Raw genomic sequence first — 22,544 nt, 5'->3', positions numbered from 1 at the left:
ATTTCTACAGACGTACCGTGGAGAGCATACTAACTGGTTGCATCACCGTCTGGTATGGAGGGGACACTACACAGGATCAGAAAAAGCTATAAAAAGGTTGTAAACTCAGTCAGCTCCATCATGGACAACAGTGTCCTCAGCATCGGGGACATCTTCAAAAGGCAATAGCTCAAGGAGATGGCAACCATCATTAAGGACTGCGACCATCCAGGATATGCTCTCTTCTCATTACTACGATCAGGGAGGAGGTGGCACGGGTGCAGGAAGACACGCACTCAGCGATTCAAGAACAACCTCTTCCCCTCTGCCATCAGACCGCTGAATGGACAATGAACCCATGAACACTACCTCACTACTTTGGCTCTCTTCTTGCACTACTTATTTAATTTTAATATACGTATTTCTTAATGCAATTTGTAGGATTTTAATGTATTGCACTGTAATATAAATCACATTAATAATAAATATAAAAAATATAAGAAATATATATTTCCTCTCTGATGGTAGTAATGAGAAGAGGGCATGTCCTGGTAATGGATGCACCTTTGAAGGCATTGCCTTTTAAAGATGTCCTCAATGGTGCCGAGGCTAGTGCCCACGATAGAGCTGGCTGAGTTTGCAACACTCTAAAGCTTTTTCTGATCCCTTCTAGTGGCCCCCCCCCCCATACCAGATGCTAATGCAACCATTTAGAATGCTCTCTTCACTTGTACATCTGTAGAAATTTGCAAGTCTTTGGTGACATATGTCAGTGACATTAAACCGGATTCTGACACTGAAAAATATGCGGAACAAGACGGGAAATAAAGCAAGCCATTGTTAAAGAGTGGGGTGAGGGGAATATGTCTATACTGTACCATCAACTAAACCGCCTTGTCGATAAGAAAACAGCAGCACAGCTTTACAGAAAGAACCTCAGAGGCAGATTTAAATACTGAACACCACGTACTGGCACGGCTGCATGAGGTTGCTGGCAAAGCAGACGGCAGAGGTGAAGGAACCACTAACATTGAAAGTTTAGCTTGGAGCAGCTTATTTGCTTTGCATTTCACAAACCACATTTCAGAATGCTCTGGTATTAGTGAAGGACCCCTATTGTGCTTCCATTTTGGAAACATCCCCTTAAAAGCACGCAGGCTGGGTGAACTGACCTGGATTTCCAGGGAGGACAACTAGTCATAGAGCATGCTTTCATGGAAAACTGGCTCCCATTTAATAATTGCTCTTTTCATTTTCGTCTGCCCGACACAGATGGCAGCTGACAATCTGAATTCAGTTTAAAGACTTCCTTTAGATCTGAAATTAGAAAGACCTGTTTGAAAAAAAAAAGTGGAAGTGGGATCCCGTAAATAGTTTTGGGAAGGAGCTGGACAGCTAATGGAGAACACCAATTTATAGGATCATCAGAAAGAAATAGCTGGGAAGCAAAGAGCATGGTTACTGTCAGAGACCCAGTACAGCACAATGGCCCAAATGATTTCATTAAGAACAAGGAACAGTACCAGGGCCTTAATGAGAACAACACTTATTCCATAGTTTTAAGAACATCTTCCAAGAGTTGTTGCAATTGCCTCATCATTGTTCCCCTGGGTTGTTTTCAAACAGACAGACACGCATTTTGTTTCAGATAGATAGTTGGAAACTATTCAGAAACACAGAAGCAGTAGAGCACAGTACCATCCCTTTGGCCCACGAGTTCTGCTGACCTTATAACCTACTCTGAGGTGAATCGAACCCTCCCCTCCCACATAGCCCTCCATTCTTCTAAGAATCTCTTAATGCATCTAATGTACAAATCTCTACCACCATCTATGATAGGGCATTTCACACATCTACTACTCTCTTTGTAAAATACTTACTTCTGATATCCCACCTATGCATTCCTCCAATCATCTTACAATGATGCCCCCCTCGTATTAGCATTAAGTGCTGCAAAGTTACTCAGTAAGGTTCCATGATCAGTCAGTGACTGTGAATTTCCCAGACTCAGTTAGTTCATTCACATTATAGGCCAAATATGGACAAATGAGACTAGCTTAGATGGGAATTTTGAACAGCATAGATCAGTTGGGCCGAAAGGCCTCGATAATCCAAATCCTCCACTAGTCAGTCTATGCCGAAAATGTAAATATGTAAGATGATAAATAAATTTAGATCATTCAGCACCTTATGCTTGCTGTGCTCTTCAGTTAAATGGCTGCTCTTTACCACCTAAACATCTACTTACCTCATCCTTGAATAAAGTCTGAGATAGAGATCCAAAATGATTCACAACTTGTTATTGGTCGTAAATGGGCAACCTTTATTTTGAGATTGTAACTCCTAGTTCTGAGCAGTCCAGACAAGGGAACATCAATTCTGCATCTACCCTGACAAGCCACTGAAGAATTTGAGTACTTCACTTATCATTCAAAGCTCAGGAGAGTAGAGGTTTTATCTGCTTAATCTCTCAGATGACAAATCTACCATTCCAGAAATCCTCAATGTAATCTCTTGCTATTGTAAATGCATCCTTTCAGCAGGAAACCCCTACACCTGCACACAATTGTTCAGAGACGGACTCAACAAGTTCTACCCTTGAATTCAGAAGGATTAGGGAGGTGATCTAAAGGAAACCTACCAGATACTGAAAAACCTGTATAAGTGATAGTGGACATAGAGAGGATCTTTCGATCAGCAGGAGAATCTGGGATCAGAGGGAGCAACCTCAGAATAAAGGGATGTCTCTTTAAAACTGAGATGAGGTGGAATTTGAGAGGCTGATTCAGGTCAGGAAGAATGGTCAGATATCTCTCTGAAATGAAATTAGTTACAAGGTTTACAGTGCAGAAGAGTGACCTTTTGTGCACTGTATCCGATCCCAAGTGGCATGCTCAGCGTGAACAAGTTCTTCATTCAATTGCAGAGTCAGTGGGCTGTGAGCTCCTGTGCTCGCCAGTTTATGACAGCACTCGTTGTTTTCAGTGAAGTGACGGGGCGCAACTCCGAGCAAAGAAACTTGACAACTTTCTGACTGACAGGAGAACACCACACAGAGGATACGAGTTCCCTATCAACAGCTGGCCAGGGAAAAGTAAGCACAGAAAGTGAACAGACAAACGAGTCCAACAGAGGAATGATAAATCAGGCAAGTTATCTTGGATTTGTATCAAGACAAACAGATACAAAAAGGTCATACACTAGCAGGTCATTTCTTGTCAGTATTGAAAGCTAGCTATCTATCTACATACTCACTAGGCAGTAGACAGTGGCAGTACAAACCTTTCACAATTATTTTATATGTCTTAACTCAAAATCCATAAGGCCAGCGGTCACCATACCAACAACGTAAAAGGCTTTCTTGTCAATATTTTATCACACTTTGTTTTCTCTCAACACTATTTCAAGTGCTTATTTAAAGTGTCCTTGCTGTAGTACCCACTGCACAGAGAGGAGAGAGTGACCGAATCAGAATTAGAAGCAGGTCTAATATCACTGGCATATGTCATGACATTAGCTATTTTACAGCAGCAGTACATAATAATAACAATTATAAATTATAATATATATCGTGCCTAAGACTTTTGCACAGTACTGTGGTAATCTTATGTATTGCATTGTACTGCTGTCACAAAAAAAACCTAATTTCATGACATGTGAGTGATGATAAACCCGATTCTGATATAGGTCTTTGTTGTGGAGTGAGAGTGGGAAGGGGGCAGGGAGAAGGGAATCATGGTTGGGGAAGGGGGGAGGGAGTGGGATGCACCAGAGAAACATCCTGTAATGATCAATAAATGAATTGTTTGATGTAATGATCAAATGACCTTGCCTAGTGTCTCAGGGCTAGGTGTGTCTGAACCCATGCCTCTCCATAGTTCCTGGCACTCCTTGTCTGTCACCTATCCCACACCCCTCATGTGCCACTCCACCCTCACCATTCCCAACATCCTTTGCTCCTGCCAGATTTACAAACTCGTTCTCTGCTCCATGTTGACAATTACAATACTGTGTAAAAGTCTTAGGCACCCTACCTATATACGCTGTATGTGCCTAATGACTTTTTCACAGTTTTATATATATAAAACTTAAATAAGTAGTGCAAAAAGAGAGGGAAAATGTGTTCATTGTCCATTCTGAAATGTGATGGCAGAGGGGAAGAACCTGTTGAATGTTCAATGTGGATCTTCAAGCTCCTGTACGTATGTCCTCCTGGATGGCAGCTGGTGTACAGGGAATGATATCAGTGTGTAGGTTTAGTTAAGTCAGTTCCATTGCACAGGGTCAGTTGCACGAAGCAAATCAAACTCAGAAACAGAGACAGCAGATGCTGGAACTTGGAGCAACAATCCACTGGACGAACTCAACGTGTCGAGCAGCACTGACCGTCCTCTGAAGCATTAACACTTCTTCCAACCCCCACAGATGCTGCTTGACCTACTGAGTTCCTCCAGCAGTTGCTTAGGAAATGTGCCCACACCAACGCTTTGCCCGTGCAAACATTATGGACATTTTTAAAGAATCATAGAGCAACATTCCATATATGAACCAGCCTGCAGGTGGAACTGACCCTCAGGTTCCTTTTAAATCTCTCCCCTCATCTTAAACCTATCTCTACCCTCTTGTTTCATAATCTGTGAGTTTATTGCTCTTTTTTTTTTACTACTTGTGTGATTTGTTCTCTTCTTTGCACATTGGGTGCTTGTTGTTTTCACTGAACAGGTTCCATGGTGTTTCTTTGTTTCATGGCTGTCTGTGGGAAGAAAATTTCAGGGTTGCATATTGCACACATACTTTGATAACAAATGTACTATGAATCTTTGTTTTTGATTCCTTTTCCCTGGGAATCGACACTGCATATTCTCCCTATCTATGCCTCTCATGATTTTATAGAACATAGAACAATACAGCCCAGTCCAGGCCCTTTGGCCCATGACATTGTGCTGACCCTTCAACGTACTCTAAGAGCAATCTAACCCTCCCCTTCTACATAGACTTCCATTTTTTGTCTTTTATCCCTGTACCTAAGGATTTCTTAAATACTCCTAAAGTATTTTAGGAGTATTTTAGACTCTTGGCAGTGTCTTCCATGCACCTACCTCTCTCTGTGTAAAAAAACTTACCTCTGACATCCTCCCTGGAACTTCTTCCAATCTCCTTAAAATCATGCCCCCTCGTATTAGATTTTAAAAAACTTCTATATGGTCATCCACCTCCTACACACCAAGAAATAAGGTTCTAGCCTGCCAAACCTCTCCATTTAACTCAGGACTTCAAGTCTTGGCAACATTCTCTTAAATATGTGCACTCTTTCCAATTTCATGACGTCTTTCCTAAAACAAGGTAACCAAAACCCAAAAAGTAGAGATTTGATCTCAAGCTTGAAGTGTCAATAAAACTGAGTATAAAATATTTAGATACAGGCATCTGAGTGTAAAATTTTGTTGATTTCTGATTGCTGTCATTCCAAGATATGTTGGAATGAGTACAAACATTTTATGGTATCAAAATTCAAAGTATATTTATTATCAAAATATGTACACATTATACGAACTTGAGATTTGTCTTCGTAGAGACAGCTACAAAACAAACAAACCCAAAAGAACCCATACAAAAAGATGACCATCAAACACCCAATGAGCAGGGAGGGAGAAAAAAAAAACAAATTGTGTAAACAATAAAAGTAAGCAAATACCATTTAGAATGAAAGTGAGTCCTCAGACACAAAGCCCAGAGCAGGCCAGAGCCTCAGCCTCAATGTAGTGCAGAGCGGAGCAAACGTCACTAAGCAGTGAGCAGAGCATTGTAGCTCCCACTGGGCAGGAGGTACAGAAACCTGAAGTTCCACACCACCAGGTTCAACAACTGCTTCTTCACATCAACCATCTGGTAAAATTCTAATCACTACAACTTGAGCATTTTGCACTAAAATGGACAGTTATTTCTCCTACTGTGATCTTTCTCACAAAAATTATTTCTTGAAAACACAAGAAAAGGTATTTTTTGTGAATGCTGCTTATCTGATGCCTTGTGCCTATGACACTCCTGCAAGTAAGTTTGTCCATTGCTCCTGTGCATATGTATTCCTATGACAATATACATGACTTTGACTTCATATCCCTTTTGCACAGTGCAATAGCTCTAAGACAGGGGTTTCCAACCTTTTTTATGCCATGGGCCAATGCAATTAAGTAATTGGTCTGTTGGCCCCAGATTGAGAGAACCCCTGCTCTAAGAGAAACACAGCTGCAATGGCAACACCAGATAAGGTTCACTGACACGGCCACTTAACCAAGAAGCTATTTGCAGTTCTGTGGCATTCTCTCCAATGGGACTGCTCTTCATATATCAAGCTATCATGAGCCAGAAGAAATGTCTAAAATTTTATAAGGAATTTGGAGTTCTTAACACAGTGTTAAATATAATTACTCCATACAACTGGTGCCCTGATTAACTTGCAGAGAGAACCATCATGGAAGGAGAAGACTGCAGAATGGTACTTACACAAGTATAAAACCGGCAGGACATGTGACATAGACCAGAACAAAAAAAAGAAGTTTAACTGCTATTATTCACTTCATTGTGCACCTCTGCGCCATTCACCAAAAGCTGAACTTCCTGGAAGCCAAATTTTTAATTCTGATTCCCATTATGACACGACAGTACATGGCGTCCTCTTGTGCCATGATGGGACTATCCTCAGGGTGCAGGAGAAACACCTTAGACTCCAGCCTGATGGCACGAATACCAATTTCTCTTTTCGGTAAAAAAAATTTACCTCCTGTTCCCCTCTTTTATTCTCCACTCAGGCCTCTTCCCTCTTCTCGTGCCTGGGTCCCCCCCCCTTCCCTTTCTCCTATGATCCACTCTCCTCTCCTATTAGATTCCTTCATCTCTAGCTCGTTACCTTTCCTATCCACCTGGCTTCACCTGTCATCTTTGAGCTTGCCTTTTCCCTGTCCCCCCACCTTTTTATTCTGGCATCCTTCCTTTGCAGATCTGAAGGGTCTCAGCCTGAAATGTAGCCTGCTTATTCATTTCCACAGATGCTGCCTGACCCGCTGAGTTCCTGCGGAATTTTGTGTGTGTTGCTCTGGATTTCTGGTGTTAACAGTTTTTTTTTATTTGGAGATACAGCATGGCAACAGGCCATTCCAGCACAACGAGCCATACCACCCAATTACACCCATGTGACCTACTAACCCATATGTCTTTGGAATATGGGAGGAAACACATGCAGTCAAGGGGAGAAGGTACAGGCTCCTTACAGACAGTGACAGGATCAAACCCGGCTTGCGGGCACTCCAATAGTGTGATGCTGATCATTACGCTACTGTACCCACAAATTTGTAAGTTCACGTCTTGGAAGCTTCTGTAAGCATCCAATAAGAAAAAAAAGCATCTGGGGTGAAGTTTGAGGCTGTGGACCATAGAACCTTTGATAAATTAAACTTTGTTGAAGTTCAGTTGTTTTTCAAATCTTTTACTAAACTCTACTTGAAACAATGAAATTATAAGGCATAGAACAGATAACCATGGAATAAATGGGGTTTCTCAACTTAAATAGATTTTAATATCTATACTGAAGTTTATACAAGAAAAAATCCTTTACTGAAGTTTTCGGTGGAAAAGCTTTTTTGTTATTTCAAGTTATCTCAAGGACTCACACGTGAGATTATGGAGTAGATGTAGCCGTGTGGTCAGGTGTTACTTCACATTAATCAACTCATTGAACTATATCCTGATCTCAAAGACAGCTCCAAATCTACAGCAATGAATTTTCATTGGTACCTTGTGTTGCTCAATCATCAGCCAGATTTACTTTTCAAAGACTGATGTTAACAATGATTTTCTCAAGGTGCAATCAGTCAATGTCAGAGCTGTGGAAAAGAGTGCCTACAGGTGCCCTGCATCAGGCTGTCTAGCAGACCTCCCCTGCATTTTCCTCGTACATCAGTGGGGAATTTCCAACTTCAGCGCAGTGGCCTTTGGAGAGAAGGAGGTTTTTTTTTGCTCTGCATACTCATGTACCCACAATGGAACAAGCAGAGCTGTTACGTTTCTAAGTCCCGATCAAGAGTCTCAGCCCAAAACACTGACTGTTTATTCCTCTCCATAGATGCTGCCTGACTTGCAGAGCTCCTCCAGTATTTTGTGTTGCATTGTTTTAATGCTTGAGGGGATGAGTGATTTTGCTCATGAGGGTGAACTGAACAGAAGAATGACTAGATCACTTTCTTCCAGCTGTGAGACCTCCACTACGTTCCCTCACCCTTCTTATTCTGGTTTCTTTCCCTTCTCCTTTCCAGTCCCAGTGAAGAGTTTCGGCCCAAAATGTTGACTGTTTATTCCTTTCCATACTTACTGAGTTCCTCGAGGATTTTGTGTGGGTTGTTCTGGATTTCCAGCATCTGTAAAATCTCGTGTTTGTGCTAAGAGCTAGAAGGGATCCCTCAACACCCATGGCCGAGCAAGGTTAGAGCTCCCCTGGTCTTCACTTACCACCTCACCAGTCTCCACATCCAACCCGCAATTCTTCATCATCTACCTGCAATGAGATTCCATCACCTTCTCCTCTTTCAGTACTCCAAAGGGATGCTTCTCTTCACAACTCTGATCTGCTCTTGCTTGAGAAGTCTACAAAAAGTGATGGACATAGCCTAGTCCATCACAGGCAAAGCCCTCCCCACCATTAAGCACATTGAGAGTCAACCTAGTGTGGGCTGCAGTGTTCTTTTGATTGACTGTAAATGATCAAAATCAGTGCTGACACCTAGTGCAGATAATGGACTGCCTTCATATAATGCTTTCAATGATTGGATCCTCCAAATCTTCATTTTCATTGCAACATTCAAGATGACTTTTGATACCTTCAATTTCTTCGCAGTTCCTAACTTGAAGTAGTGAAATTATTTCATCTTCACTCCCGGTTGTTTTGGGCATCTCCAAGCCTGAATGCTTGAAACCGCAGTGACCAAAACTGTTCTGAATTGTCTTACTGCACATTTGTCCACCAACTATCAGTGACAAAAACTACTGCTTTTTGAATACAAACACACACGCTATTCAAAAACTGTTCGTTTCAAGCACAGTGTAGTGTCCAAAGGCCACACAAGTGCACGAGACTGATGCTAGTTAGTGTTTCCAGCACTTTTGTCATTGATTTAAGATCCGCTGCACCTGCACTTATAGTCATACTTTATTGATCCTGGAGGAAACTGGTTTTCGTTACAGTTGCACCATAATTAAATAGTAATAAAACCATAATTAAATAGAAATATGTAAACTATGCCAGGAAATAAGTCCAGGACCAGCCTATTGGCTCAGGGTGTCTGACCCTCCAAGGGAGGAGATGTAAAGTTTGATGGCCACAGGCAGGAATTACTTCCTATGACGCTCTGTGTTGCATCTCGGTGGAATGAGTCTCTGGCTGAATGTACTCCTGTGCCCAACCAGTACATTATGTAGTGGATAGGAGACATTGTCCAAGATGGCATGCAACTTGGACAGCATCCTCTTTTCAGACACCACCGTCAGAGAGTCCAGTTCCATCCCCACAACATCACTGGCCTTACAAATGAGTTTGTTGATTCTGTTGGTGTCTGCTTCCCTCAGCCTGCTGCCCCAGCACACAACAGCAAACATGATCGCACTGGCCACCACGGACTTGTAGAACATCCTCAGCATCGTCCGACAGATGTTAAAGGACCTCAGTCTCCTCAGAAAATAGAGACGGCTCTGACCCTTCTTGTAGACAGCCTCAGTGTTCTTTGACCAGTCCAGTTTATTGTCAATTCGTATCCCCAGGTATTTGTAATCCTCCACCATGTCCACACTGACCCCCTGGATGGAAACAGGGGTCACCGATGCCTTAGCTCTCCTCAGGTCTACCACCAGCTCCTTAGTCTTTTTCACATTAAGCTGCAGATAATTCTGCTCACACCACGTGACAAAGTTTCCTACCGTAGCCCTGTACTCAGCCTCATCTCCCTTGCTGATGCATCCAACTATGGCAGAGTCATCCGAAAACTTCTGAAGATGACAAGACTCTGTGCAGTAGTTGAAGTCCGAGGTGTAAATGGTGAAGAGAAAGGGAGACAAGACAGTTCCCTGTGGAGCCCCAATGCTGCTGATCACTCTGTCGGACATACAGTGTTGCAAGCACACATACTGTGGTCTGCCAGTCAGGTAATCAAGAATCCATGACACCAGGAAAGCATCCACCTGCATCGCTGTCAGCTTCTCCCCCAGCACAGCAGGGCGGATGGTATTGAACGCACTGGAGAAGTCAAAAAAATGATCCTCACAGTGCTCGCTGGCTTGTCCAGGTGGGCGTAGACATGGTTCAGCAGGTAGACGATGGCATCCTCAACTCCAAGTCGGGGCTGGTAGGCGAACTGGAGGGGATCTAAGTGTGGCCTGACCATAGGCCGGAGCAGCTCCAGAACAAGTCTCTCCAGGGTCTTCATGATGTGGGAGATCAATGCCACCAGTCTGTAGTCATTGAGGCCGCTGGAGCGCGGTGTCCTTGGCACAGGGACGAGGCAGGATGTCTTCCACAGTACAGGAACCCTCCGGAGCCTCAGGCTCAGGTTGAAGACATGGCGAAGTACTCCACATAGTCGAGGGGCACAGGCTTTGAGCACCCTGGTACTGACACCATCCAGTCCTGCAGCCTTATTTTGATTTCCAGAGTATTTTGGAACCATTTATACATGCAGTTCCTACAGATGTACCGTGGAGAGAATTCTAACTATTTACATCACCATCTGGTATAGTACTGAGGGGCCATTGCACAGGATTGGAAAAAACTGCAGAGGGCTGTAAACTTAGCTGGCCCTATCATGGGCACTAACCTACCCACCATCTACAGCAAGTTCAATTAACAATTCCTCCAGGAGGCGGGATCCATTATGAAGGACCTTATCATCTGGGACATATCCTCTTCTCATTACTACCATCGGGGAGGAAGTACAGCAGCTTGAAAAGACAGCTTTTAGGAACAGCTTCTTCCTCTCCACCATCAGATTTCTGAATGATTCATGAACTCATGAACACTACCTCACTACCTTGCTCTTGTTTTGTACGACTTATTTATTTTTAATATACTTCTTTGTATTGTTTACAGGACCTTTATATACTGCACTGTACTACTGCCACAAAACCACGTCAGTGATAAAAAACCTGATTCTGATTTAAGCACACAGCCCACTAGACCAATGACCAAAGCACACAAAGACCATATTCAGTAATTCTCCGAGGCATAGGAGCATGAGAAAGCTATTTAACTCACCTTGAAATTCTGGCTCTTTGCAATTGGCCCCACTCCCATCTGCTCCCAGACCACAGCCCTGAAAGTCTTTCCCCTCTTCAAAAATTTCAAAATTCAAAGTAAATTTATTACCAGTGTCACCTTGAGATTCATGTTCTTGCAGGCATTCACAGGAAAACAAAGAAATACAATAGAATTTATGTAGAACTATATATATTAATCATACTAACATCAATAATAATAAATAAATGGCAGACAGACAAAAGACACACAGATAAATAATTCTGAGAACATGAGTTGCAGAAACCTTGAAAGTGACAGCATAACCTGGATGGTGGGGGTCCTTGATGATGGACGTTGCTTTCTTGTGATGGTGCTTGACGGCGGGAATTTCTCCTTTTGCAAATGCACAACTGAAGTGTATTCAAGCTCACGATGTCAGAACAATTCTGATCTCTCTCCTGTCAGGTTGGTCTCCTATCCCGATGGTAATACCAATAATAAACTAACAGGCAGCTTCTCAACATGGAGCAAATTATCCCACCATTTATTGTCAAATATGTTCATGATAAATCACACACTGGGATGGTTGGTTCTTATGAATTATGTAGTGATAGAATCATAGAACACTACAGCACAGAACAGTCCATTTGACTCATCTACCTGCCAAGTCCCATAAACCTGCTTTGGCCCATAGCTTCCATAACCCAAACAACAGGAATTCTGCAGATGCTGGAAATTCAAGCAACACACATAAAAGTTGCTGGTGAACGCAGCAGGCCAGGCAGCATCTCTAGGAAGAGATGCAGTCGCCGTTTCAGGCCGAGACCCTTCGGCCTGAAACGTCAACTGCATCTCTTCCTAGAGATGCTGCCTGGCCTGCTGCGTTCACCAGCAACTTTTATGTGTGTTGCTTCCATAACCCTCCCGTCCATGTACCTATCCACACCCGGCATCCACTACTTGCACTGGCAACTCATTCAACACTCACACCACCCTCAGTGAAGAATTTCCCCCTCATGTTTCCTTAAACATTTCACCTCTCACCCATGACCTCTAGCGTAGTCTCACTCCTCAATCTCAGTGGAACCTGCTTACCTCTATCAAATCTCCTCTCAATCTTCAATGTTCCAAGGAATAAAATGCTAACCTAATCACCTATCCCTATAATTCAGATCCTCAAGTCCTGACAACATCCTCCAGGATGTTCTCTGCACTCTTTCTATCTTATTTATATCTTTCCTGTATTTAGACGACCAAAACTGCACACAATACACCAAATTAAGCCTCACCAATGTCTTATACAAGTTCAACATAACATCCCAACTCCAGTACTCAATACATTAATTTATGAAGGCCAATGTGCCAAAAGCTCTTTATGACCCTATCTACCTGTGACACCACTTTCAAGGAATTATGGGATTTGTATTCCCGGATCTCTCTGTCCTACCACACTCCTCACTGCCCTACTGCTCACTGTGTAAAACCTATCTTGGTTAGTCCTCCCAAAGTGCATTAAAGTCCATCTTCCATTTTTCCAGCTGGCCTTGGCCCCACTGCAAGCTCTGACACCCTTCTTCGCTGTCCAATCCACCCCCAATCTTTCTGTCATCCACAAATTTGTCACATTATCATCCAACAAACAACAACAGACCCAGCACTGATGATGTCCCTGGGGCACTCCACTAGTCACAGACCTCCAGTCAGAGAGACAACTTTCTACTATCACTCCCTGGCTTCTCCCACAAAGCCAATGTCCAACCCTATTTATTACCTCATCTTGAACGTTAAGTGAATGGCATTAGTGAATTAGCAATACCTAGTGTGAATTTTTTTTTTTTACATACCTATTAAATATCAGGAGGAAACATCTTCCAGACATGTTGCAGAATCACTGACTTACCCCCATTAATTTTCCCCGTTGCTGCAAGTCCTCCCACATGGAGTGCACAATATATCTGCACATATATTTGCCCTCACGACCTTCCTGTTTCATACGCACCAGGGATATCCTGCAAACAGAAAAGCAAAGCATGACTCAGGCAGCACTATCATCCTCTAAAGATGTTGCCAGGACCAGAGGTCCTGAGTTTGCCTTCTCCCACCCATGCACCAGGTCAATGGTCTAGGATCTTTACTCTATCATGGGAGACAGCTTCGTCAAACACCTTCACTTTGTCTGCCGCTACATGCAGGATTTTCCTGGTGATTACCCTTTTTAATTCGACTTCTCATTTTCATTCCAACACATTGGTCCATGACCTCCTCTACTGCCACAATCAAGCCACTCTCAGGTTAGAGAAGCAGCGCCTTATATTCCATCTGGGTAGCCTCCAACCTGATAGCGCGAACATCGATTTCTCTCAGTTCTGTTAATTTCTCTCCCGTCCTGCTTCTCTCCTTTTCAATTCCCTATTCTGGCTCCCCTCTCACTCTTTTTCTTCTCCTCACCTGCCCATCACCTCCCTCCACTGCCCTTCCTTCTTCCCTTTCTTCCAAGGTCCACTCTACTTTCCTATCAGATTCCTTCTTCCTCAGCCCTTACCTCTTATATCTACCACTTTGTAGCTTTTCACTTCTTCCCCTCTTCCCCACCCACCCACCTTCCCCCTTACCTGATCTCTCACATCATCTGCCAGTTTGTACTCTTTTTCCTCCTCCCCCCCCCACCTTTTTATTCTAGCTTCTTTCCCTTTCCTTTCTGTTTCAGTCCTGAAGAAAGGTCCTGGTTGAAAACATCACCTGTTCATTCCTCTTCCGAGATGCTGCCTGTCCTGCTGAGCTCCTCCAGCATTTTGTATGTGTTTGCAAAGCGAGAGCTTAGCCAGGCCTGGTCTTTAGTTCTTGCAACGTAGGAGAATGACAGCTGACTTTATAGATGCATTTAAAATAATGAGAAGCATAGATAGAATGGATAGTGACAGTCTTCTTCCTCAGACAGAACCCAAATTAAGAGACATAGCTTTAGGGTGACAGGGGAGAGATTTAAAAGGAACCCGAGAAGCAGATTCGATGAACCAAACAGCCTAATTCCACTCCTGTAACAGCCTAATTCCACTCCTGTATCATATAGTTTTAAAATGCTGGAGGGCCTCAGTGTACGAAGATGACTGCTTATAGCTCACCATTGATCCTACCTGGCCTGCTGAGTTTTTCCAGTATTTTGTGTGTGTTGTTTTGGATTTCCAGTATCTGCAAATCTCCTGTATGTTAGTGAGTGAGTGAGAGACAATGAGACGAAGACAGAGAGATAGAGGCAGAGATAGGGATACAGAGAAAGATAGAGAGAGAATGAGAAAGAGAGGAGAGGAAGGGGAGGGGGAGGGGGAAAGGAGGAGGGGGAAAGGGGGAGGGGGAAAGGGGAGGGGGAAAGGGGGAGGGGGAAAGGGGGAGGGGGAAAGGGGGAGGGGGAAAGGGGGAGGGGGAAAGGGGGAAGGGGAGGGGGGAAGGGGAGGGGGAAAGGGGGAGGGGGAAAGGGGGAGGGGGAAAGGGGAGGGGGAAAGGGGAGGGGAGGAGGAAAGGGGAGGGGGAGGAGGAAGGGGGGAAGGGTAGGGGGAAAGGGGAGGGGGAGGGGGAAAGGGGAGGGGGAAAGGGGAGGGGGAAAGGGGGAGGGGGAAAGGGGGAGGGGGAAAGGGGAGGGGGAAAGGGGAGGGGGAAAGGGGAGGGGGAAAGGGGAGGGGGAAAGGGGAGGGGGAAAGGGGAGGGGGAAAGGGAAGGGCGAAGGGGGAGGGGGGAAGGGGAGGGGAGGGGGAGGGGGGAAGGGGAGGGGAGGGGGAGGGGGAAGGGGAAGGGGAAGGGGAAGGGGAGGGGGAGGGGGAGGGGGAGGGGGAGGGGGAGGGGGAGGGGGAGGGGGAGGGGGAAAGGGGAAGGGGAAGGGGAAGGGGAAGGGGAGGGGGAGGGGGAAAGGGGGAAGGGGAGGGGGAGGGGGAGGGGGAAAGGGGGAAGGGGAGGGGGAGGGGGAAGGGGAAGGGGAGGGGGAGGGGGAAAGGGGAGAGGGAAATGGGGTAGAGGAGGGAAGAGGAAAGGGGGACAGAGGGGAGGGAGAGTGTGTACTAAAGTTGTACTGACAGTTTTAACTTATATTAGATAGGGTGGCAATACAGATCTGGTGATAGAAGTGGACAATCTGCATCCATAGTTCCTACAACCATTACCAGCCTAAGACAGAACACTGCTGTCAAAAGTCTTCCTACATTCATCATGTTTGCTAATTTGCCCAAAAATATATCCAATGATAACCAAGAGTGAAAGTAGAACATTACAGCACAGTACAGGCCCTTTGGCCCACAATGCTGTGCCGACCTCTTATTTTCCTCCAAACATCTTAAAATTCAAAAGCGGACCAACGCAGTGAATGGCGAGTCTCTGATACAAGCTTGCTTTGAAGAATGGAGACAGCTTGTGAAAGCTGGATGGATTTCAGAAAATAAGCATTTTGTTATTCTGTCAGGGATATTCCAATCCTCCAATTCCTTTCTAGTTACGCAATGAAAGCAGCTGCCTCAGGAGTAGAATTATCAATTACAGCCACACAAATGCTTCAGAGAATTATACCCAGAAACCAACCTATCAAAGCATAATCAGAACCAGTATAAATCTTCTAGTCAAGATGGCACCTGCATACAATGCTCCTACCATCGACATCTTCTGGATAGATCATGAAACCATATATTTCACTTCTTTTATGTCTTTTACTTTTGTTTTCATCTTGAATGTGATTCTGGAACTGTTGGAGCCTATGAGTTGCAGTTTGGAGATCATTTGGGTTTCCAGCCCTCTGCAGTCTCTGAGGATTCTGGAAGGCATAGGCAGCGTGCGCGAGCCGCGTGGCAAAAAGGCCATGAGCTGCCAACCTACTCCGTTTCACTGATTAAAGCTTCCATTGTTCGCTGATTAAAGCAATGAGGGAGATTGAAACAAGGAGGCGAATGCAGAGGGTGAGCGTCAGCTGCCTACCTTTTGATCACTGGTGGGATCGCTCTGCTACTGGAGAGGGGAGATTGCCTTTTGATCGCTGGTGGGATCACTCTGCTACTGGAGAGGGGAGATTGCATTTTGATCACTGGTGGGATCGCTCTGCTACTGGAGAGAGGAGACTGTCTTTTGATCACTGGTGGGATCGCTCTGCTACTGGACAGGGGAGATTGCCTTTTGATCACTGGTGGGATCGCTCTGCTACTGGAGAGAGGAGATTGCCTTTTGATAGCTGGTGGGATCGCTCTGCTACTGGAGAGAGGAGATTGCCTTTTGATCGCTGGTGCAATTGTTCTACTACCAGAGAGAAGAGATTGCCTTTTGATCGCCGGTGTGTTCGCTCTGCTACTGGAGAGAGGAGATTGCCTTTTGATCGCTGGTGGGATCGCTCTGCTACTAGACAGGAGAGATGATTGCCTTTTGATCACCGGTGTAATTGTTCTGCTACTGGAGAGGGGAGATGCCTTTTGATCAATGGTGTGATTGCTCTGCTACTGGAGAGAGGAAATTGCCTTTTTGATCACTGGTGGGATCGCTCTGCTACTAGAGAGGGGAGATTGCCTTTTGATCGCTGGTGGGATCGCTCTGCTACTGGAGAGGGGAGATTGCATTTTGATCACTGGTGGGATCGCTTTGCTACTGGAGAGAGGAGACTGCCTTTTGATCACTGGTGTGATCGCTCTGCTACTGGACAGGAGAGATGATTGCCTTTTGATCACCGGTGTAATTGTTCTGCTACTGGAGAGGGGAGATGCCTTTTGATCAATGGTGTGATTGCTCTGCTACTGGAGAGGGGAGATGCCTTTTGATCACTGGTGGGATCACTCTGCTGCCGAAGAGGGAAAGGCCTGCTGCTGTACCCGGAGAGTGTTAGCCAGGTTTTCTGCATTTTGGATATGGACTTAGACTATAGACTTTATTTCAGTCTTATAGCTTTTTTATGTTTTGTGTTTTTTGCCCAATCGTTCTCATTTTTTTTTGTGCCTGGGGGAGATGGATTTGGGGATTGATGTGCCTGTTCCATTTTTGTTCGTGTTTTTGTGTGGAGAGGAGCGATGTGAGGGTTGATCATTGTGCTGCTGTACTTTTTTTTCTTGGTTTTGTGGCTATCTGGAGAAGAAGAATTTCAGAGTTGTGTATTTTGAACCTTTGAACTTGCCGGGTCACTTTGACTTCAGCTTCCTTTAAAAGGTGAAGTTGGTGAATAAACTGCTACTCCTCAGTATAAGTATATCACTTTGAGTGGTGGGGTACAGATACATCTCTATCAAAGAACATGTAAGGCCTTCATTCCTTCCGCTATCCTGCAGGTCATCCTTGGGCAAGGTGTAGCACCTGCTCAGCTCCCTGAACAGGGTCACGTCAAGCCAGGCGAGCAGGTGGTGGATGGTTTTATGAGAAGCTGGTGCATATCACAAGTCCTGATTATGTGACCATCAATGCCAGGCAGACAATCTCTGAAGAGTATTGATAATGGCTGGGGTCACCCATCGTATTAAGACACTGCCTAGAAGGAGGGAATGGCAAACCACTTCTGTAGGAAAATTTGCCAAGAACAGTCATGGTCATTGAAAGAACATGATCGCCCACAACGTACGACATGGCATAAAACGAACGAACAAATAAATGGAAATGACATTAAACAATCCCGATTCTTCTCACTGTTCTTAAAGCTGTAGCTCGAGAGAGTGAACCAGACTGAATGTCGTTGTTAAGGCCACCAGAGGGAGCCATTCACCACCTGAAGCTCTACTGATCACTAAGCAGCCTCATTTGGGGTACAGTAACACTATGCACATGTTACTGGAATGGCAATCTGGTCTGAAGCACAGGAGATGGAGTTAAGTCTCACCACAGCAGCTGGAGAATTAAAAATAAGTTAATAGAATAAATCAATAATAACTCAAGACACAAGAGACTGCAGATGCTGCAGTCCAGAGGAACTCAGTGGGCCGGACAGCATCTGTGGAAGGAAATGGATAGTTGATGTTTTTGGATTGAGACCCTTCTGGGATTAAAACTCATCCAACTTGATAATGTCTGCCACAGTTACTCATCTGGGTTTTACATGTTTTCAGACCAATGGCAATAGTTTTCCTGAAACTGTCCGGTGAAATGCATCAAAACTGCTGTATCAAATTGTCTCCAGATTCCAGTGTTCGTGGTCTCCCATGTGTTGTGGCTTGGGGGAAAGGCTCAGGGACCAAGAGGTATGGGCAATAAATGCTGGGCATTCCAGTGTCTCCCATACCCTGAAGGGAGAAAAGAATCCATGATTTTATATCGCAGCTAACTGATTTATTACCTCTGCAATATTGTGATAGAAACAGTACTAGAGGACACAAGTTCCTTGCAGGTTGTGCTCTCCAAGTTCTTTAAATGAACTGAGATTGCATTTCCCTCCAAGATTACAAAATACAGAACAGAAAAGGGAATAAACATACATTATAAAGCACAGTACATCGCAGTACAGGCCCTTCGACCCATAATGTTGTCAACCTTTTAACCTACTCGAAGATCAATCTAACCCTTCCCTCCTACATAGCCCTCCAGTTTTATATCATCTATCTGCCTATCTAAGTTTCTTAAATGCACTTAATATATTGCCCTCTACTACCACCCTTGGCAGGGCATTCCATGTACCCGCCACCCTGTTAAAACCTGCATCCGATGTTGTCGCATACTTTCCTCCAACTGTCTTAAAATTATGCCCATTTGTATTAGCAATTCCACCCTGGGATAAAGTCTCTGGCTGTCCACTTGATCTATGCCTCTTAGTATCTTGTACACCTCTATCAAATCATCCCTTATTCTCCTTCTCTCCATAGAGAAAATCCCTAGCTCACTCAACCTATCCTCATAAGACATGCTCTCTAATACAGGCATCATCCTGGTCAATCTCCTCTGTGCCCTCTTTAAAGCTTCCACATCCTTCCTATAATGAGGCGACCAGAACCGAACACGATACTTAGAACATTGAATAGTGAAAGACCTAAATAGAGTGGATGTGGAGAGGAAGTTTCCTATAGTATGTGAGTCTAGGACCAGAGGGTACAACCTCAAAATAAAGGACCATTCATTTAAAATAGAGCTAAGGAGGAATTTCATCAGCCAGAGAGTGGTGAATCTGTGGAATACATTGCCACAGACGGCTGTGAAGGCCAAGTTATTGGGTATATTTAAAGCAGGGTTTGATAGGTTCTTGATTAGTCAGGGTGTTAATGTTACAAGAAAGTAGCAGGAAAATGGGTTTGAGAGGGATAATAAAACAGCCGTGATGGAATGGCAGAACTCAATGGAGCAAATGGCTTAATTCTGCCTCTATTTCTTATGGTCTAATACTTCAAATGTGGTCTAACCAGAGTTTTATAGAGCTGCAACATTAACTCGCGGCTCTTGAACTCAGTCCCCCGACTAGTGAAGGCCAACACACCACACACCTTTCTGACAACCCTATCAACTTGTACGGCAGCTTACCCACTGTGGTTGTGCCAGCTCTTTGACAGTACTGACCAATTAATCTTGATCTCTCATAGCATCGTGGTAAAAATGCCCTCAGTCCTGCATGAGCTGGCACTTACCAAGTTCCATTTAAACCACAAATACTATAGTTATTAATCATGAGTTCCTAACCAGGTTTTTGGGTGACTGGAGACTTGAGAAAGAACCAGCGGGCCAAAAAAAAGTTCCAGTTACAAACACAGGTTGCAGAGTGCTTGGCAGCAATTCCCTTGCATACAGAAGATTAAGTGATGATCTAATTGGGATAGTTGAGGACTTGCAATTGGAAAGAGATAAAATATTTCTTCTGGTGTGCAGCAGTTTGGTGCAAAGCCCAGAACTAGAAGGAAAAGCCTTCAAATTAGAGCCAGCTGAACCTCTTTGCATACATATCTGGAACGCCTGCACTATACCATAAAATTTGAAACTGCAGTTCACCAGAGAATTTCACAAGGAAGATTGATAGATTTTTTTGTTAGGCAAGGGTATTGAGGAACCAAGATGGATAGATGGTGTTAAGAAGGTCAGTTATGGAAATTGGGAATGGGTCAAGGTACACCATGGGCCACAACACACAGTCTGCTGGAGGAAGTCCAACAAAGGTAGCCTCAAGAACAGTAACCACATATTTTGGTCGATAAGATGGACTTCTTGCATGGTAGCACAGTGCTTAATGTAGTGCTTTACATTGCCAGCCGTTCAATTCCTGCCACTGTCTGTAAGGAGTTTGTATGTTCTCCCCATGACAGCGTGGGTTTCTTCCTACATTCCAAAGATGTACCAGTTAGGATTAGTAAATTGTAGGATTGCTATGTTGGTGGTGATGCTTCTGAGCGTATGTCTCGACTGTGTTGGCTGCTGGCGCAAATGATGCATTTGACCGTATATTTCAATGTTTATGTGACAAACAAAGCGACAGGACGGCCGCCTCTTACAGTAGGACGGATTCCTGGCCTTACAACCTACCTCGTTATGATCCCACACTTTGCTTACCTCTGCCGGTAGCTTTTACACTTTATTCTGCATTGTTATTGTTTTACTTGATTCAAGCTTGATACACTGCCATAATTTGATCTGGATGAACAGTATATAAGAAACTTTTCACCACCTGGTACATGTGACAATACTAAACCAATAACAGTACTAAATACCATAACTACTAGCTTGTTGTAAAACAGGTCAAGCCTCGATGGAGAGAAATGGATAGATGACGTTTTCAGTCAAGATCTTTCAGAAAACTGCCCTCTTCCCTCCATAGATGCTGACTTCCTCCAGTGCTTTGTCTGTTGCTCCAGATTCTAGCATCCACAGTCCCTTGTGTTTCCTGCTTGCTGCTAAAACCAGGAAGAAACTACCAGATTCTTGTGTAAACCCACCTTGGTCACTAGCATCGTCCAGGGAAGAAAAATCTGCCACCCTTGCGCAGTCTGATCTATGTTTGACTCCAGATTTACCAACGTTTTTGACTAGTAACGTCTTCTAAAGTTCAAGGGCAATTAAATATATTGATAAATATATTTTCTAGAGATAGAAAACCTACAGCATAATACAGGCCCTTCGGCCCACAAAGCTGTGCCGAACATGTCCTCACCTTAGAACTATCCAGGGTTACCCATAGCCCTCTATTTTTCTGAGTTCCATGTACCTGTCCAGGAGTCTCTTAAAAGATCCAATCGTATCTGCCTCCACCATCGTCGCCGGCATCCCATTCGACGCACTCACCACTCCCTGCATAAAAAAACTTACCCCTGACATCTCCTCCGTACCTGCTCCCCAGCACCTTAAACCTATGCCCTCTCATGTTAGCAATTTCAGCCCTGGGAAAAAGCCTCTGACTAACCACACGATCAATGCCTCTCATCATCTTATACACCTCTATCAGGTCACCTCTCATCTTCCGTCGCTCCAAGGAAAAAAGGCCGAGTTCACTCAACCTATTCTTTTAAGGTATGCTCCCCAATCCAGGCAACGTCCCTGTAAATCTCCTCTGCACCCTTTCTATGGTTTCCACATCCTTCCTATAGTAAGGCGACCAGAACTGAGCACAGTACTCCAAGTGGAGTCTGACCAGGGTCCTATACAGCTGCAACATTACCTCTCGGCTCTTAAACTCAATCCCACGATTGATGAAGGTCAATGTACCGTATGCCTTCTTAACCACAGAGTCAACCTGCACAGCAGCTTTGAGTGTCTTATGGACTCGGACCCTAAAATCCCTCTGATCCTCTACACTGCCAAGAGTCTTACCATTAATACTATATTCTGCCATCATATTTGACATACCAAAATGAACCAACTCACACTTATCGGGCTGAACTCCATCTGCTACTTCTCAGCCCAGTTTTGCATCCTATCAATGTCCCACTGTAACCTCTCACAGCCCTCCACACTATCCACAACACCGCCGACCTTCGTGTCATCAGCAAACTTACTAACCCATCCCTCCACTTCCTCATCCAGGTCATTTATAAAAATCACGAAGAGTAGGGGTCCCAGAACAGATCCCTGAGGCACACCACTGGTCACCGACCTCCATGCAGAATATGACCCGTCTACAACCACTTTTTGCTTTCTGTGGGCAAGCCAGTTCTGGATCTACAAAGCAATGTCCCTTTGGATACCATGCCTTCTTACTTTCTCAATAAGCCTTGCATCAAATGCCTTGCTGAAATCCAAACATACTACATCTACTGCTCTACCTTCAACAATGTGTTTAGTCACATCCTTAAAAAATTCAATTAGGCTCGTAAGGCATGACCTGCCTTTGATAAAGCCATGCTGACTATTCCTAATCATACTATGCCTCTCCAAATGTTCA

The 22,544-nt window shown here is 44.3% G+C and overlaps 1 protein-coding gene across 4 annotated transcripts in view; it reads right to left on the bottom strand.

Moving 5' to 3' along the window:
• uqcc1 (ubiquinol-cytochrome c reductase complex assembly factor 1) overlaps positions 1-22,544 on the bottom strand; it is a 185,901-nt gene that overhangs the window by 94,195 nt on the left and 69,162 nt on the right. For all 4 annotated transcript variants that reach the window (XR_011883227.1, XR_011883226.1, XM_072244118.1 and 1 more), the window contains one exon: positions 13,155-13,263. Coding sequence is in view for 2 of the 4 variants with exons in the window: in XM_072244118.1 (XP_072100219.1) it covers positions 13,155-13,263 (109 nt within the window). In the remaining 2 variants the exon portion in view is untranslated. The remainder of the gene's footprint in view (positions 1-13,154; positions 13,264-22,544) is intronic.

The sequence above is a fragment of the Mobula birostris genome, chromosome 2 (assembly GCF_030028105.1).
Source record: "Mobula birostris isolate sMobBir1 chromosome 2, sMobBir1.hap1, whole genome shotgun sequence".
In the NCBI taxonomy this organism is placed as follows: domain Eukaryota; kingdom Metazoa; phylum Chordata; class Chondrichthyes; order Myliobatiformes; family Myliobatidae; genus Mobula; species Mobula birostris.
The sequence above is the reverse complement of the archived record's forward strand: the minus strand, read 5'-3'. Positions and strand labels throughout refer to the sequence as shown.